This window comes from Sturnus vulgaris, chromosome 2 (genome assembly GCF_052056855.1).
Source record: "Sturnus vulgaris isolate bStuVul1 chromosome 2, bStuVul1.hap1, whole genome shotgun sequence".
Lineage (NCBI taxonomy): Eukaryota > Metazoa > Chordata > Aves > Passeriformes > Sturnidae > Sturnus > Sturnus vulgaris.
Window position 1 is genome coordinate 85,298,683 of NC_142244.1, and position 17,275 is coordinate 85,315,957.

At 38.5% G+C, this 17,275-nt stretch overlaps 1 protein-coding gene across 5 annotated transcripts; it reads right to left on the reverse strand.

The window, feature by feature from the left end:
• Positions 1-232: 232 nt before the first annotated feature.
• Positions 233-16,568, reverse strand: LOC106862937 (granulocyte-macrophage colony-stimulating factor receptor subunit alpha-like). 5 transcript variants are annotated; one of them, XM_014892209.2, is made up of 12 exons: positions 16,410-16,568; positions 11,837-11,954; positions 11,543-11,676; positions 10,457-10,577; positions 9,013-9,142; positions 8,746-8,921; positions 7,719-7,858; positions 6,028-6,060; positions 4,994-5,123; positions 4,277-4,370; positions 3,556-3,637; positions 233-843 (listed from the first exon to the last, which is right to left on the reverse strand). In XM_014892209.2, the coding sequence occupies exons 2-12, from the start codon at positions 11,922-11,924 to the stop codon at positions 781-783; spliced, it is 1,191 nt and encodes a 396-aa protein (XP_014747695.2). In that variant the 5' UTR covers positions 11,925-11,954; positions 16,410-16,568; the 3' UTR covers positions 233-780. The 5 variants fall into 5 exon arrangements, with proteins under 5 accessions (XP_014747695.2, XP_088016042.1, XP_088016044.1 ...); XM_088159916.1 differs by having other exon boundaries at positions 11,543-11,679; XM_088159918.1 differs by lacking the exon at positions 4,277-4,370.
• Between the last annotated feature and the right edge of the window lie 707 nt (positions 16,569-17,275).

Consider the following 17,275-nt stretch of genomic DNA (forward strand, 5'->3'; position numbering starts at 1 on the left):
GGGAGAAACTAAAATACATTTGTGAGGAAATTCTACATTTAAGATCTAACTCTTAAATATTAGATTTTATTTTGTTTCTCACAACTGTTAGATTTTTTTGAAGGCTTTAGATGCTAGTTATGTGAATTAAGTACATACCGAAACTGCACAGGATCGCAGTGTTGCAGAAGTCTTTACAGTGGCAGTACTGAGCTCATGAAATGGCTGATTGACATACCAATATTAATAATTATAATTTACAAGAATGATTTTATTTTCCATTCTTGTCTTGCATAAGGTTAATTACATGTATTGGGATAGTTTGGTGTTACTGGTTGAAAGATCAAAGAGCAAGTTTAAACATATTCTCAATAGCTGGCTTGTGGGCATATAGAAATTACAGTAAAATTACTGTGGCATTATACAAGAAGCCTGTCAGCCTACAGGAAATCATTATAATGACAGAAAAGAAGCTTCATAGTAATAAGAAGTAACAGCTTTATTCTAGATAAGAGGGCTTGTTGTGAAGAACCTCTTAGCTAGGTTTAAGCACTTCTTCAAAATAGGTGCTTGCAGAAAAGCTTAGTTGCCAGGCATTGTGGGTTTGAACAAAGGGAAAAGAACAAATTTCACTGATCTTTCTCTTCTTTTTTTCATCTTCTCCATTTAAAGCATATTTTAAGGGGACAAACAATTTTATAGGTGATTATATTCTCTTATAGGCTGGTTTGAAGTACTTGTCAGCAGGATCCGTAATTTTCTTTCAGGTTGGGAAATCAGGTGTGTTTTTGGAAAGTTGGATCATTCTTCAATTGCAGTTATTTCCTCAGTATGACTTTTTGTTGGTAGATATACATATTCTGTCTAAAAAGAAAGAAAATTCTGTACCATGCAGTAAGCTACAAGTTGCTGTTGGTATCATTCTGAACATTAGTTTCAGCAGTACCAAAGGCATCCCATCTTGGTCCTTTAATACTTAATAGATGATTGCAAGGCAGGAGAAAACAGTTTTAAGGACAGTTAAGGAATGTTTCAATATGTCTGATCAGTACTAGCTGTCAGCAGGAGGAAGAACAGAAGCTGATTTAGACACTGGGCAACCTAAGCTGAGACAATAGAAGGCATTTATTCAATCAGTATTGCCTGAATTTTTCATATGTAGGCATTGGCTAGACGTGTAGATAAAAATTTTGGTTGCCATTACACATTTTTACATTGGCTAACCTGGAGTTCCAGGAAAGTGCATGCTGCTAGGTAAGATCATAGGACTCATAGAGCACTTGGAGTTTAAAGTTTTGAGGGAAGATAAATAATTTTAAAAAAGAGAGGGAAAACAGTTAAAAAAGTGAGCTTACTGTCATACTGAGGGTGTGTTGCAGAACATCAAAGCAGGGTCTCCTGGGGACTTTTTTTTCTAGGAAATCTGAAGAATGGGTAAAGCATTGCAGGGCTTTGTGCTCTTGGTGTTTTGGGCTACTTTACTGTTCTCCAAGAAAAATGTGCAGTGTGTCTTGGAATATTCTTGGAATATATGTAACTCCAGGCAAGAGGCGATAAAACTCAGCAATGGTGAGGAAAGCATATGGGGAGAGAATGACTACAAAGTCATTGGTCGGTAGTGAGTAAAATAAAATGGATTAGAGGAGTGCAAGTTGTTGATGCACTGAATGATTTGATTGGTAGGATCTTAAAGCAAATAAAATTTGCAGTTCTTTAACTTGGGTGTTTTAAGGATGCAGTGCAGAAACTTAGTTTTTTTTAAATTATAAATTTTTCCAGCAATCTAGGAAAAAATATTGTGTAATAGGAGAAAAGAATGAGAAAATGTGAAAGGTTGCTGAGTAAATAGAGGCAAAATGAGGAGATGCAAGCTGTAAAAAGGTGTGATTAGCAAAGGCTGTTGCAGATTTCAAAACAGCTCAAAAATCAATTAGCACTAAATGTCAGGGAGAGTGTTTGATATTCAGTGGAGGAGAGCTTTTGAAAACGTACTTTTTGTACTTTGTTATTATTTTAATATCTTCGAAGAATTACAACATTCAATCAGTGTTAAAGGCACTGAGTATGGAGAGAAGAGGTAAAATAAAAGCAGGTTTTAAGAGTAGCTCAAACTGTTCAAACATGTCAGAATCATGAGAATTATCTTCACAGCGCTGGTTGGCAAGTGTGAGGTAACAACATAAGGGCTTCACTTGCCCCTGGCAGCTGCTGGTACTACATTGCTTCCTGCATGGAAGTGCCTGTGCCACACTTTACAGACCTCATCCACAAAGGCCTCTTGATTGCAGTGGAGTGATTTGAATGTGTTTGGTAGTGTATGCACAGGAATTTGGAAGCCACTCAAGTTTAGGAAAAGCAAGCAATCAGTATGCAGTTTTCCAAGAACTGCTTGTTATTTTCCTAGAAATTTTATTTAATATGATGGACTGTCGACTGTTGCTGTTATTCTGTAGTCTTAGCTCTGGCAGCCTGGTAGGCAGTGATATACCAGGTATTTATGACTTAAGGTGTATGAGGAAAGCTATCTAAGTCACATCCTACCTGCTCTCTATGAAAGCCAAAGGTGGTGGGACCAAAGACAAATTAATCCAGGCAACAAGCTCTGGTACATGATTTTGGTATATAATTACCAAAGCTAGAGAGTTTTAGTAGTCAGAGATTTGGGCGTTCTTTGTAAACAATTGAAGGAAAATTTGTGTCACTTTTGGAATCCTCATTGGAATGTGTGGTATTGCCCACTGAATTTTAGGCAATTAATGACTAACCTGATTTACTGACTTCAAGTATGTCTTTGCTTTAGCCAGCTAAGAGAAAGCATCCCTTACTATGCAGTCACCATACAAACCACTGTTCAAATAATAGATTTGAGAAGCATGAATGATTGCCATAATGTGTGCAGAAAGACAGAAGAGTTACTTGCTGTTGAACAGTGTGCAGGTGTGTAACATACTGTAAATAGGAAAGGAGTAAGGGTAAAAAGTAATGGATTTTAAGTGCATTAAAAAAAGCTATTAAAAAGGCTTTTTAAAAGTAAGGCTAAATAAATGTGCAGAATAGGCTGCAGAGGGATGCTACAGTATATTTATACAATTTACACAAAACACTGAAATTGCTAATCCTGTGTTGAAGCAAGTAAGGTTTTAACTGTTAAGTCTTTCCAGCCCTGTTGATTTGCACTGAGTGTGACAGGATTTTTACATGGGTATAGATCAGGCTTATGAAATATATATTCACATTAGATTTTGACCATTGATGTCAGAAAATGCTAATGGAAAATGCATCCTCAGGTTATTTTTAAAGTAGGAGCAGCAACCTTGCAAAGCTAGTACACACAGAAATTGCAGGTCTCAGTAAAAGTGAAAACTCTGGTCATAAAATATGTCTGCAAATACCTCCAGGACAATCTTTTGTTTTAGTGTTGGCATGGGGCATTTCAGGTTTCAAAGCAGCATAGCTTGAATGACAGAAATTCGTTTTGGACCAAATGTTGACACTTATTTTTATAAGTCAGTTCTAGTCTTTGGCCTGTTGTGGTTTGTAGTTAACAAATTTTACTGAGTTGAGAAGAAATCATACCTGGATATCTTCATCAGTTAATGCACTGAATTTGTCTCTTGGTTGTGGTATGGTAGGAAATAAGTTCTTGAAATTGCAGCACCTTTGGGTAGAAAATGGGATTGTGGAGAAATTGAAAATACTGCTAATATAACTTAAACATTTTGTGTTGTAACTTAAGGACTATTTTTTAGTATCAAGATTGACTGTCTATTGCTCTACAAATTAAATGAGAAATAAAATCTTTTCAGTGAGGTGACTGGTGGGTAACTATTATTTCATTAGCATTTGGGTTATTAGAATTAATTCTGTGATTAGAATCACAGTAAATGCATTATTAATAAATTTATTTGAATAAATCACATGACATAATTTTCACCACTGAGTGAGAAGTTTTATCAAATAACAATATTTTAATTTGGATTCCCTCTTGTCTATACTGTATACAGCCAATGGCTTTAAAGCAACCTGAATGTTAAATGCTTAAAAGTAAGAACAAGAAAGCTTTTGTAGCATCTGGTAGAATCAATCACTTAATAACTTCAACATCCTTTCCCCCATTTTTCCACTTTGTGATTTTGCATGCCAAAGGGCCATCCACCAGCAATCCTGGTGGTGATTCTTCATGGCATTGATAATCACATCATTTAATTTTGCAGGTAGGAAAGTAGGAGGTTGGAGGAATGTGTTTCATATAGATAATACTTTGTCAGTAGTGTCCACCGAAAAAAGGTTCATTTACCTTTTGAAAAGACAATACAGGAGAAGTGTAATTGAGATTGTTCCAAGTGCAATCAGAAATAAAATCACAAAAATAAAGTAATCTTTCCCTTGACCTGAAACAGCCGAGAGAGAACTATTTTAGCATGGTAGAAAGCTACCTGTGTACCTATATGATGAAATGAATGAGAATTTCACTTCATTTTTTGAACGTCTTAAAGGACTTCAGCTTGACTTCATGATAGAATTTTGTCCAAAAATGCAGATGGACTTGATACATTTCAAACCTTTTCAAATATTTAAAATTTAGAAAATTAAAATTTAGATTTTTTTGTTTTTAATTCTGGAGAAGGAGAAGAATATACAGAGTTACAAAACAATTAATAGAGAAAAATTAGTGGAAAAGGTGAAGAGAAAGATGCAAAAGGAAGGGGATGATATTCCTGGTAAAAACTTTAGAGAACCGAGAGGCAGCTTTATAACAGCAGACCAAAGACAAGAGTGAGTCTGTCTCAGTCTGTTTCTGTAGCCCTGGCATCTGAGTAATTGCTGCCTTCACAGTCCTAGCTAATCAAAAATTCTGCTGTCAGACTATTGGAGCTACTCCTCCACGTTAATAAAATCCACCTAGTTCCTTCCATGTAATTGGGGAAAAATTAAGATTTTGTTAATTTCTGTGACTGTGAAGAAGAAAGGGAAGCAAACAAGGTAATACTGAAAAAAAAATCATAAGTCTTACCAAACTCAATGGGTTCACTCCATTCCCCCCAGTTTGAGCTCACGAGACAGTTTTTTCCACGTGCTCTGATTTTCAGAATGTATCTTTTTTTCTCATTGTAGTTTTGGAATTCATATCTGTCATCCCTTACCTAAAAGGAAAGTGATCAGACTGCATTTCACCTCATAGGCAAATATTAACAAAGTTTGTAGGTAAATTTAAATTTCCTGATACAGTTTCTATAAAAAAAAAATTGTATTATTAATTTTTTTTAGGCATGTACTATCTTGCCAGCAAAACTTTCTGGTTTTTGAAGGTTAATTTTTTTTTAAGTTTATTTTGTCTTTGATTTCTTTTATTATGCTTTATGGATACTTGTGTGTGTGTGTGTGTGTCCTTATTTGTGGATAAGGAAGAAAAATCTGAAGAAAAATCTAAAGAAATCTGAAAGACACAAAGTAGAAGCTGGAGGAGTACCCTGTAAACTCCCCTTAAAACCTTCATGGGAATTAAACAGGCATGGATGGTGTCTGTCATTGCTAAAAAGATTTAATGCTCTTGAGATAATGCAGTAACAGCTTTGTAACATTTAGCCTCATGATACTTTATACAAAGTCCAGAATATGTCAAGCTCTTCCAAAGCTTAGAAGACCACTCATTTGTCGAGGGAAGATTGACAGTATTTATTAAATTCCTCAGATTTTGAAGATTGTTGTACTCCCTTTGCCTAGCTGTCCTGAGCTATCAGTGGTTTTATTCCAGTGAGAATGAGTGTTTCAGATTTTTAGTAAGCAAAATGTCACATCTGTCGGGAACAAAATCTAATTGTGCAATAGATTGAATGTATGAAGTTTTGTGAAACATTTGGAAAATTTTGCCTACCCCATCCAAAAGAGATGTATTAAGTTTACACTTAAAGATATCATAGGAACATATTTTTCTGAATTCTCATTGCTACAAAACCTGTAGTTCTAGAAGTAAGTGCATTTTCTGTAATAGTATTTATATGCTTAAGTAGGCAAAAGCACAAATTTCTATATGACAAGAATACTCACACGAGGAAGTTTTTTCTCTTCTTTGGGCTCATCCTGCAAAACAAAGACAAATCGTCATTTTTATTATTTTCGTATCAATCAAATATTTCTCTATTTTGTTTCCATTTTCTTGAAGATCACAAGTTATTTTAAACTGAAAAATCAATCGGATATTATTCTCCAGTAATGTCCCAGAATAACAGCATTTTATTCAGGGTTTTGTCTTCCTACATTTCCTTTTAGAAAAGGAAGGAAAAAATAATTATTTAGCTGTGGATATGAGAAGCTGTATTTGCCACTAAGGGTATTTTTATGCACACTATGCATTCTCATCCATACCCAAATTATGTAAGCAATCACATAATCATACAAACACGGCAGATCTGGAAGCTGTGATTTCACAATAGTTGGATAACCTGGGGCAGAAAATTGATAGCAAATTTACCCTCCTTCTAGTCAGATCTCTGTTAGACTTATCCATGCTGAGGGGCTTTCTGTAAAGAGCTACTCACACATCCTAAGCAACCAAAATTTAATTAACTAGAATCAAACATTGACCTGGATCAAAGAACTTGAAAATTTTGAAGAAAAGGATAAGTTCAAAAATGAGTGAACAAATTCAACAGTAGTGACTTTTAGCAATGACCTCAGAAGGCTTTGAAAAGCTGAGGCCCTGGAAACATCTATCACATGTCATACCAGGATAGCCAGCATTATGGAAAAGGCAGAAAGGTGTAACTGGAAGGAACATCTCATTACTGAAAACACACCACAGTGTGTCTTGCACTGAAAAGCAGACTAGCATTTCCCCATCACTCATTGTCAGCTGGGTGCTTTCAGCTTAGGACGTGATGGAAGCCATCAGCCTGTGCTGGGAAGGAGCACAGTTGCTTAAACTTGAGATGTGTAGTGCTGCTTTAGCTGTCTTACCTTTGTTGGCCCCTCCTGAAAGGTGTGAGTTCTATCTGCCATCTGCATTTCTGGTACCTTCAACACTTCAAGGGCCATGAGGCACCTGCTGCTCCTCAGCCAGGAGCCCTAATGTGCACTGACCCTTAGGAGATACTCGTGCTCCTGGGCAGACATCTACATTTAGGTGTCTCAGTCTAGGAGATTAATTTCCTACCCAAATGTAGAAATCTACACTGAACCCCACCCATTCTGACTGTGGCACAGAAAACAAGAGTTAACATGTATTTCTTTCAAATAAATGTTTTGACAATATTGCTATGTTGTGATCTATATCTTTATGTAAAACTTCACAAGTATATCACACAAGACCTTACTGTCAAATTATACCAACCAGCTGGAAAGTTACATGTACTGCAATTGCTTCTTGTACCAATAGGTACCAAGGTAGATACTGTTAATTCGTGAGAGATAAAAAATCCGGACAATCCAAACAGCCTTGGTCTTGTTTTTAATAAACAAATGAGATTTAATGATGTGTTGCTTTATTGCAGTTGTATAGTTATGTTTAACCCTTAGCTGATCTTTCCTAATGTTCTTTTGGCTGAGCAATTGCTACCATGGTAAGCTTCTGAGCTGCTAAAGTTCATGAGAGGTGGGATGTGAGACCAGAAAAACTGTAGCAGGAGGACACCACAGCTTATGAGAGAAAAATTAACAAATAAAGAAGTCAGAAATGTACCCATTATAGAAATGCATAACATAGGTACAGTACTAAAGGCAAACCAAGAAATTGTTTTTACCTTATTTTGTATGCTAATTTCATACTGAAAACACCTTGATTCTTCCACATGATTTGTAAGGGGTGGATGCCACGTAATTATGCAACCTGCTGAACCTCTGGTACAATCAGCAGTGACATTTAATGGAGCAGTGAGTATTTCTGTGGGAAAATGGAATAATTAATAAGACATGGTCAGTAAACAGCTACAACTCATGCCTTCACAGCAAAATGCATGTGAAGATGAGGTAGCTGATGTACAATTGTGTGCTACTAGTGCTAACTGAAGTTATTTGGTAAACAGCAGTAAAAAAACCCTTACCAAAACTTGAGAATATATCACTGCAATTTTTGGACATCTGAAGTCAATGAAGTTCGTGTAAAGAAAAGGTAGGAAAGATTTTGTGTAATTCAGTAGTGCAATCAGCAGTGTGCCATTTTCTTCTGCATCTGTTTTCCAATTGCATATCGACAATGCAAGTTTCCACAGGAAAAAGGAAGGAAGGTTTTGGACGTGTGGTATTATTCATGATGCATTCAAGGCATGTGAATTGGAGTGTCTATAATATGGTTGGCTCAGTGTCACCTGTTTTCTCTTGGAGCTTGAACACCTAACTCACAGAGGTACCCACATATTTTACTAACACTAACAGTCCTAATTTGGAAGCTGAACCCTCACTCTGGTTTTAGGACATGTAGCTCTTGTGGCTGTCAGAGAGGTGTGAGACAGTAAAATCAGAGAGGGTAAATGTCAGAGGGATGGTAAAATAAGCCCTTAAGAAAGGTGGTCTTGAAAATCTAACCATTGTGTTTCATTACTTCGAATCCATGACTATGTCCATACCTCTTCTCTCGACAGTTTTTTCAGGCTTCCTCTGCCTTTGCTTGGTTTAGGCAAGTTTTGGAGCTATATTGTGTCAGCTGTTGGAAGCAAAGTCTGCCCTGCAGTGCAGGGTCCTGCAACATTGTTTTAATCTGCTTTTCAGAGAAAAATTCCCCACTTCCTGATTTTATAAAATGGTAATAAAATGAAATGTTCAATTACTTACCAATTTTATACAGGTCAATGTACTCATCATAGAACTGGATCAGAGAGTCTTTGCTAGACCCATTCACCAGAAAGTAAGCTTTTTCAATCCCTATGCTCACATTTTCGAAAATACATCCCATATTTCTACAATTTTCATCTTTAATGTAAAGCTCACATTCCATCTCCTCTTCATCTCTGCATACAGCAAAGTATTTTGGTTAAACATGGGCACTGTGATGTGTTGAATGAGAATTCAGAATCCCTTGGGCCAAACAGACCTGTTTACCTCGACTTCTGCCAGTAGAGAAAATACTGTGTGTCTGCTGGAGCATCCCTTCCTGCCTGCCAAGTGCAGTTCATGAGGAAGATGTTATAAATCACACAGGAGAAGTTTCCAATGGCCGACCCATTCATGCCTGCGAACACAGGAATATCCAGGATGAGGAAAAATTATGTGACTCCTCCAAGCTGGAGGATCATGGCACACACTTAGGTATGTTAGATACCTGCAAGCCCAGCTTGTTATTGCCTGGGTTAGGAATGACAACTGAGAGAAAAATCTGCTCTCACTCCACTTTAACTGCCTCTGAACTGTGAAATCTGTCAATCAGTGAAGCATTCCACATGTAAAGGAAGGCACATTGCCTTTTAATACCATCCATGCTGCTTCAGGATGGTATTACTGCTACAGGAGAGCAGTATTTCTCCTTTTGCAATTAATGCCCAGGAATCCACTCCTGACGTGTTCACACAGAGGATTAAAAAAACTGAGACTTTTAAAAGTAAGGTTGGACTTTTTCTTGCTCTCCAATCAAGCAGGCTCCTCCTTAGATCTTTCCACGTTCATGTGGGTGGCAGTGACTTGTTCTTTTGCTTTTCTGGAGCACATTGCAATGGGAACCTCGTTTCCTTTGAAGGTCCCTCATGGCTGGGCTGTGCAGGCACACTCAGCTCTCTTCTCTTTCAGCCATTTTCTGCTTCTTTTTGTGATATGTCCTAAATTCAGTGGAAGCATGGAGGCTTCCTCTGCTACTGACTCCAGCCCTCTCCAGTTCCCATTATAGAGGGCAACCTTATGGAGGAACAAGAGAATCCTCTGGGGAAGCTGCACACTTGGAAGGCTGGGCCAGCCAGGGGTGAACACTGACGTTCTGTGTGTCCTGGTTTGTATTTTGAGCATCACCATGAGTGTTTCTGCTGTCAAGTCTACAGGAAGAGAAGAGCAGCAAGCATTTTCTCTGCCCAGATATGAGAAAGGTGCTAATCCATCACTTCTGTCATGTCTGAAGTACCCCAGTTACACACAGCTGCTGCAGCACTGGTGGCTGGGGAATTTTAATGGAGAAGTCTGAGCAGAGGAGGAAGGGGAAAATGGGTCACAGCAAACTCACCAACAGCCCAGCAGAAAAGCATTCAAATAAATAAGTACTAACATCTTAATCTGTAACAGCCAAAAGAGTTATTTGAATCCATCCTTAATCCACTGTAATTTATTGGCATTTTGGAGCCTTAGTATAAAAGCAAATAATGCAATTATGATACATTTGTAGTAATACATCTCTTGCAAAGTGATGGTGACATTTATTACAAAGTAAATAATTTTAACAGATCTGGAAAAAAATGTTTTTTAATAGCTTATATAGCAGTTACCTACTGTGTGTTTTCTAAGGCAATGTTTAGCTTTAAAAGATTGCAAATGGATAAAACCTTAGCTCAACCATATACATTACCTCCAGGGAGAAAGCTGCATTGTTTTGAGATATTTGTGTTTGGCACTTCAATGTTGAAGAATACCCCTTTGTGCAGAGGCTTGTCTAGTTCCTCTTGAAAGTTGCATAGTGGACTATGTACCTGAAAAGAGAACATGTTGATATTTTAGTTCTCTGCTTTTCCTTTTCTGATGTTAGATGAGACTGGCTATGGAAATGCAACTCAGGAATACAATTCCATGTATATGTATGTTTTTGGCTCAAGAGCTATCTGTCTCCTTTAGCACTCAAGGGTGATATAGAATGGAACTGAGGGATCAAAACCATAACTATACTAAAAGCTTTCCAGCTCAGGAGTTGGATACTACACTAGTGTGCAATTATTTTAGGATAATAGTAGCTCAGTGGCATAACAGAAGATGGTTGTTACATAGGGGAGCCGCAGAGCAATTTAATCAAAGGATTAAGCAAAATAAAAGTCGTCATCTGACCTGCTCAGGGCTTAAAAAAGTGTTTATGGTGTTATACATATAATCTTCAATAAAGATGTGATGTATTTTGTACTATGCATTTCTAAGGCACCTGCTTTGCTAGGCTAAATAAGCCATCTCTATCTCTGTCAAGCTTCCTGTTTTTCTCTTTGGATAATGTGGGTTTATAATATAACCTGTGCTACAGGCGTGATCCAATTTACTGGGAAACAAGTGAAGAACTTAAGATAACCATAATCCATGGCAGTGTTTCTGGGATTTTTTTTGTTGTTGGGAGGTCTCTTGCTCTGTCTCTTTAAAGTCTCTAGAAATCTCACTTAACCTCACAGCCCCTTTTCTCAGCATCTACATCCCTACTCATGAGTCAACATAGCTGCAGTTCAGGCTATCACTGTCTTTCTACTTTGGTGTCAAAATTTAAATTCTTTAGTATGCATTGGGTGCTCATCTCACAGTAAATGCATCCTGGCATTGCTGATGGCTTTCCACAGCCCCTAAGAGATCAAGCTGTAGACTGCAGCCACATGTCGGATGTTATCTGCACATTCATTTTATTCAAAGTAAGTGAAATTGATAAAAAGGTATGATTATTTATCCCAATGAATGGCAAATTTACCTCTATGTCTATATATTCCATGTCCCTGTCCATGATGGTACATTTGTACTCAGAGAAATTCCTGCTGCTCTCCCAGGACAGTTCCATTTTTCTCCAGTCCACATTCACATTTGTAATGGGCGATTCCTGTGTGTCTGCTGAAAGTGTTGCAGCATAAGTTCAGTAAGGATATGCTATTGATTTTATTGAATGCAGAGGGTTTAAGATAGCAATTGCCACTTTCATTGCAAGTATCTCTGAAAAATGAAGAGTTCAACCTTTTTTCCCAGATTATATCTGCAAAAAGATACTTACACTCCATACACTGGAAGTCAGCATGCAAGGGATGAAATAGCATCAAATACCACCAAATCATACAAATGAGTCCAAGAGTATCAAACATATTTCCTTCTCTGGAAAGAGATAATGGAGCCTTCAGAAAGAAAAAAAAAGGAAAAGATAAGGGGAAAAAAAAAGAAAAGAAAAGGAAAATCATATTGACATTTATTTTGGTTTTGCAAAACTTAAATTTTAAAAAATATTCTTTAGAAAAGCCAAGCAGAGGGTGTGTTTCAGGAAATCTGGCAGGCACCTCTGCTTCGAAAGAACGAAATAGCCATGATACTGCCTATAACAAAGTGGTTGAGATAAAGAGGCCACAGACTCTCACAATGATAAATACACTCACTGTATTCAGTGCAGAGACCATGACTTGCAATTACTTTTTCCCACATACACCATCAGAAAGTCAGGTTTTCTTGCTTTCTGGTCCTGTGAAGATCACAATGCTGTGCTTTGTATTAGCAGCTAGAATGGTGTTGATCACACTCTGCTGTTTTGGCTGGTGCTGAGCAGTGCTGGCACAGCATCAGAGTTGTCTCTCCAACCCCAAAGCACCAACCCTGCAGAGGCCAGTGGGACAGGGGGGTGCCAGAGGCTGAGAGGGAACATGGCCAGACAACTGACCCCCACTGACAGGGATATCCCATATCATACGGTGTCATGTTCAGCAATAAAACCTGGGAGAAAGAATCATTGGGGTGGGATGAGGCATTTCTTGTCCAGACATTTGACTTCCAAAGCAACTGTTATGTGTGCTGTGGCCCCTTGTCCAAGGGAGTGGCTGGATATTTTCTACTAAGGGGAAGTAGAAAATAAGGAAGAGGGCGAGTGAGAGAGAAGCTTGGTGGGCAGCTGGTGGCCAGCCAAGATCAGGGCACCACAGTATTTTTTCCTCTTTGCTATCACAAATTGGTCTCTGTTTTTCAAACTACATTACTCCCACTGTTAGAGGTTTGCATCCATACAGAATAGTCTACTTCAAATATTTGCTTGCTTCAGTGTCAGAAATAAAGGAGTCAGATGTTCCAGATCACTGTAGGCAATTTCAATTACTAAGGAAGTGTGAGTACCTGCAAAGGGCAACTCCACATTCATTCATGTGGTATGGAGGACTGAGTCAAGCTAGTCAAACACTGGCATCAGCCCTTGTCAAACATTTCTTATGTACAATTTTCCTTTTCTCCAAGGAGATTAAAACTCTAGAAAAGATTTCTCTATTCCCAGCCTTTTATTATTTTTTTTTTTCTACATGAAGAAGCAACTCTGGTTAAATTTTTATTTGCTTTAACATTGTCTAGCTAAAGGAAACAAAAATTTAACCAGAGTTGCTTCTTCATGTACAGATGGTACTAAGGATAATTCTAACACTGAATTAAATTCTTACAAGCTCAGGAAAAAGAGAAACATGGTAATATTTTGTTGCTAGTCAGCCCTTCCATATAAATTTTTATGGTCACTTCAGAATGCTGATTTCAAACTGACTCCACTTGTGGTGAAAACAAAAACCCACCCCAATGTTCCAAGCAAGTCACTCTGTAGTCTTGATATTTTCAGAAGGCATGTCACAATTCCTGGGAACTGGCTTGATGTGACATACCCATCATGGTCCCCAGGACTCGAGCCAGGCCAGGACACCATGCTGGGATTGCAACAGAGACAGATTCTTCACTGTAACCTGCTTATCTCTCGCAGCATCCATATTTGTAAATCATCATACTGCAGTAAGGATGTGGCCAAGGCTGCTGGGAAGTGATATGGAAGAATCTCAAGTACAAACAGTCTGGAGGACTGGCCATGAAATGCTCTGTGAGATATTGGTCTCAACAGTTGTTTTCACTTTCCCATGCTGTCAGGGATGTCCCCAGTCATGCACATGAGAATCTTGAGATATACTGTCCTTGTAGTCAGCCTCTTAATCACATTTTTAGCCATTTTGGCCCTTCTGTTCAGTCACTCAACATTTTCCTCTTCCTTTCCTCATCTTATGTTCCTTTTCTAGGAATTTGTTTTCCTATTCTTTGTCAATTGTCTGCTCACCTTTATTTTAATTTCATTTTTCTTGAGATCTCCCTCTCTCTGTTCTGATTACTCCTGTGCTTTCAAAATCTCCCTCGGGTGTGCTACACATGACTGCAGCCCCATATTGCAAGTACCCTTCATGCTTTCTCATGGAAATGATCGTCTGGGACACTGCCATAGGAATCATCCAAAGCTCTGCGTGCTTAGAGAAGTGTTTGCTGGCATCATTGTCTCCACACTCTGGACATTTCCTTGGACATGCAGTGGAAATAGCTGGGCCTGTAAGCATTCACTCTCCTCATAAGAAATGACCATTCCAGCTGAATGCCCCAACACATAGCCAGCTCCTCTGTTTTTTCTCAGCCTTCAGGCAGGATGAATGAGAGAGGAGCTGTGGAGAGCCCTAAGCCATTTAGCTCAGCAATCCAGACCTTCTGCATGTGGCCAAATCAGTGGCTCCAGCATCGTATTTTTAGGAATTTTCTGCATCCAGGGCCTCCACCCTTTCCCAGACTGGTCTTCTGCAGTCTGGAGGTGTGGTAAAGCTCTTTCTGTTCTGAAGACACCAAAGTATTGAAGGTGCCAGAAGGAATACTTGTGTCAAAATGATCGTGAGCTTCATTTGGAGGATCAGAGTAGAAGAACCATATATATTCTGCTGTACCAGTATTTCCTCATATTTCATTAAAATAGGAGGAAAAATAGAATCTATTACAATGAAAATTCCCAAGCTGGATTGTTTCTGCCTTGCTTCTTTTCTCTGTCTCCCCCAGCCAGCCTCAGAAGTGTGTATCTACCCTGGTACCTATGGGAGGGCCTCAGGGGGTGCTTAAGCACCTGATTTCCACATTCATCAGCTCTTAGCTGACTCCCTAGCTCTCTCCAGGACAGTTTGTAGTTTGTTATAAACCAAATTTATCCACCTTATCAGCGTGTCAGAAGTAAAATACAGTCAGGTAGCCTACAGTGGTTTCTACAGAAAGCATGAACTAAATACTGACTTAAATATTATCAATTCTTATCCTCTTAGTCTCTTGTCCATGCTCTTAGGCTGTGAGTGCAGAATGGTACCAGAAAACATCACCTGAGACCAGTGAATTATTTTCTTCAGTGTCTCTGGGAAAATTGCTCCTGCCCATGACACACTTCCAGAAATGAAACTTTGTATTTTACTCATAGGGTAATGTGAGGATAAACTGATACACTGTCGAGATATGGAGAATATCATACACTGGCTAAGCCTCCCTGGAAGCACTGAAATAGGAAGGGAAACCTTACAATGCATACCAAACAATGAAATATTACTATCAAATTGCTGCCTAAATACAACTATTTCAGGTTTTAGATCAGTATTCTGACTCCTGCAGATGATACAGAACTGGGAGATGTGGGTGATATGCAAATATTTTGCTTCGGAGGGACCTGGAGAAGCTGGAGAAATAGGATGACAAGAATCTTATGGAATTCAGCAAAGGAAGGTGCTGAGTCCTGTGCTTGGGGAGGAACAACCCCCAGCACCAGCAGAAGCTGAGATCCACCTGGAAATCAGTTTTGCAGAGACAGCACAGGCTGACCATGGGCCAACAATGAGTCCTTGCAGAACACAAGATCAAAGGCATGAGACAAGAGTGCTGCCAGCAGATCAAGGGAGGTGTTCCTGGAGTGCTGGGTCTTATTCTGGGATCCCCAGGAAAAGAAAGATATGAAGCTACTGGAGGTAGTCCAGCAAAGATTATTAAGGGCTCTGACATATGAGAAGAGGCTGAGTAACCTGGGATTGTTGATCCCAGAGAGATCAGTGGGATGTTAACAAATACATGTCTACAAATACACAGCTATGGAGAATGAGAAAGAGACAGACTCTGTTCAGTGGTGACAAGAACCAATGGGCAAAATCTTAAATAACGGAAATTCAGTTTAAACACAAGAAAACACCTTTTACTATGAGGTAGTCAACTACTTGAACAGGTTTTCCAGGAAAGGTTTGAAGTCTCCAGTGTTGGAGATACTGACTGGACAAAGCCCTGAAGAAACCTGCTGTAGCTGGCCCTGCTCTAAACAAGGCTTGGGATATGACCATTTCCAGAAGTGCTTTCCAGCCTCAACCGTCCCAGGATTTTGTGATTTACTTCCCTCCCCCCCCCCAAGAAATCGAAATCTACATATTTCTAGCTACAGTAATTTATAGAAAGGGTACATAAAATAGCATTTCTTTCAGTTATTGAAAAATAGATGTCAGATAAAAGATGTCAAATAGTGCAATAAATATCATAGACATTTCATAGTCTTTCTTAGATCTTGCAGAAATCTTTAGAAATTTTGTATATACACATTTATACTTTCAATCAAATAGGCGAAAGAATCCTCAAAATTTTCTCTGGAATTCCTTAAACTGAAAGGACACTAATCCAGATTTTGCATATGTGCAAGTATGACTGTACCTACCTTAATTCCTGGCAAATACTTGTACCTTGCAAAAAATCTTCTGTGGAACAAAAAAATCAACACACAACATAGAGAGACATACCTCCTCTCGAAAAACTCTCCTCTTTTATCTTGTTTGATTTGGTTCGCAGCAACAAGGACGCTTTAACGTGTAGTTGTAGTCACATGCAGAAATCTGTATGTATTTTGCTCTGCCAGCTAGCTTTGTTTTACTGCTTGACAGTATTAAGCAACAAATGTTGCAAGGTAGGAAGCTGCTCAGTTTATCATTTCCCTTGCTGCTTTTGAGCTTCCTTAAGTTTCCTGATTGGCAGATGATAACAACTTCACATGAAGAGATCATGCAACTAACTCTTCCTTCCTCTTATGTCAGATGAACTAAGCATTAATAGTCACTAAGCATTAATAGTCACAATATGCAAACACATTACCCAAACATACTCAGTAGAATATCATAGTATATCAACATGCTCATAGAAATACCGCTTCTATAAATAAACAGATTTTCATAAATAATATATTCTGGAAATAAGAGCACTGTTGTGTGACTAGTCCATATTTAAAGTGACTGCCTGTATGTGTTGGTTATGGCCCCTGCACAAGCCTAGTTTCTCCTCTGTGGAAGATCAGTCATTAGCAGGTATATACAAACAGCCAAGAACGTTCTACCTTGCATATTTGAAGGCAAAGAGATTCCAAGGAAAACACCAGACTCAAATTTCTGAACTTTCTCACTGCCCAACAATAGGTGGTTTTAGTTTGGTTCAACTTAGGCTACAATATCATGTTAGGTGAAAAAGTGTCTGACTGCAGAAATTTAAAGAAAATGTCCAAAGCATTTATTGAATAACATAATGTCACATCCGGAAAAATCTTTGCAGTCATGTAAATATGAGAGGCACAATCCATTTTGTTTGCTTTAACTTCCAGCTTCAGAGCCACAACTTC

Excerpts from the sequence above, each read along its gene's own strand:
- LOC106862937 (XM_088159916.1), bottom strand. The coding sequence starts at position 11,924 with ATGTTTGATACTCTTGGACTCATTTGTATGATTTGGTGGTATTTGATG. Across the intron at positions 9,143-10,456 it reads ATGCAGCTTTCTCCCTGGAG|GCATGAATGGGTCGGCCATT; the intron begins GTAATGTATATG and ends CTGTGTTCGCAG. Across the intron at positions 844-3,555 it reads TAACTGATGAAGATATCCAG|ACAGAATATGTATATCTACC; the intron begins GTATGATTTCTT and ends CTTTCTTTTTAG.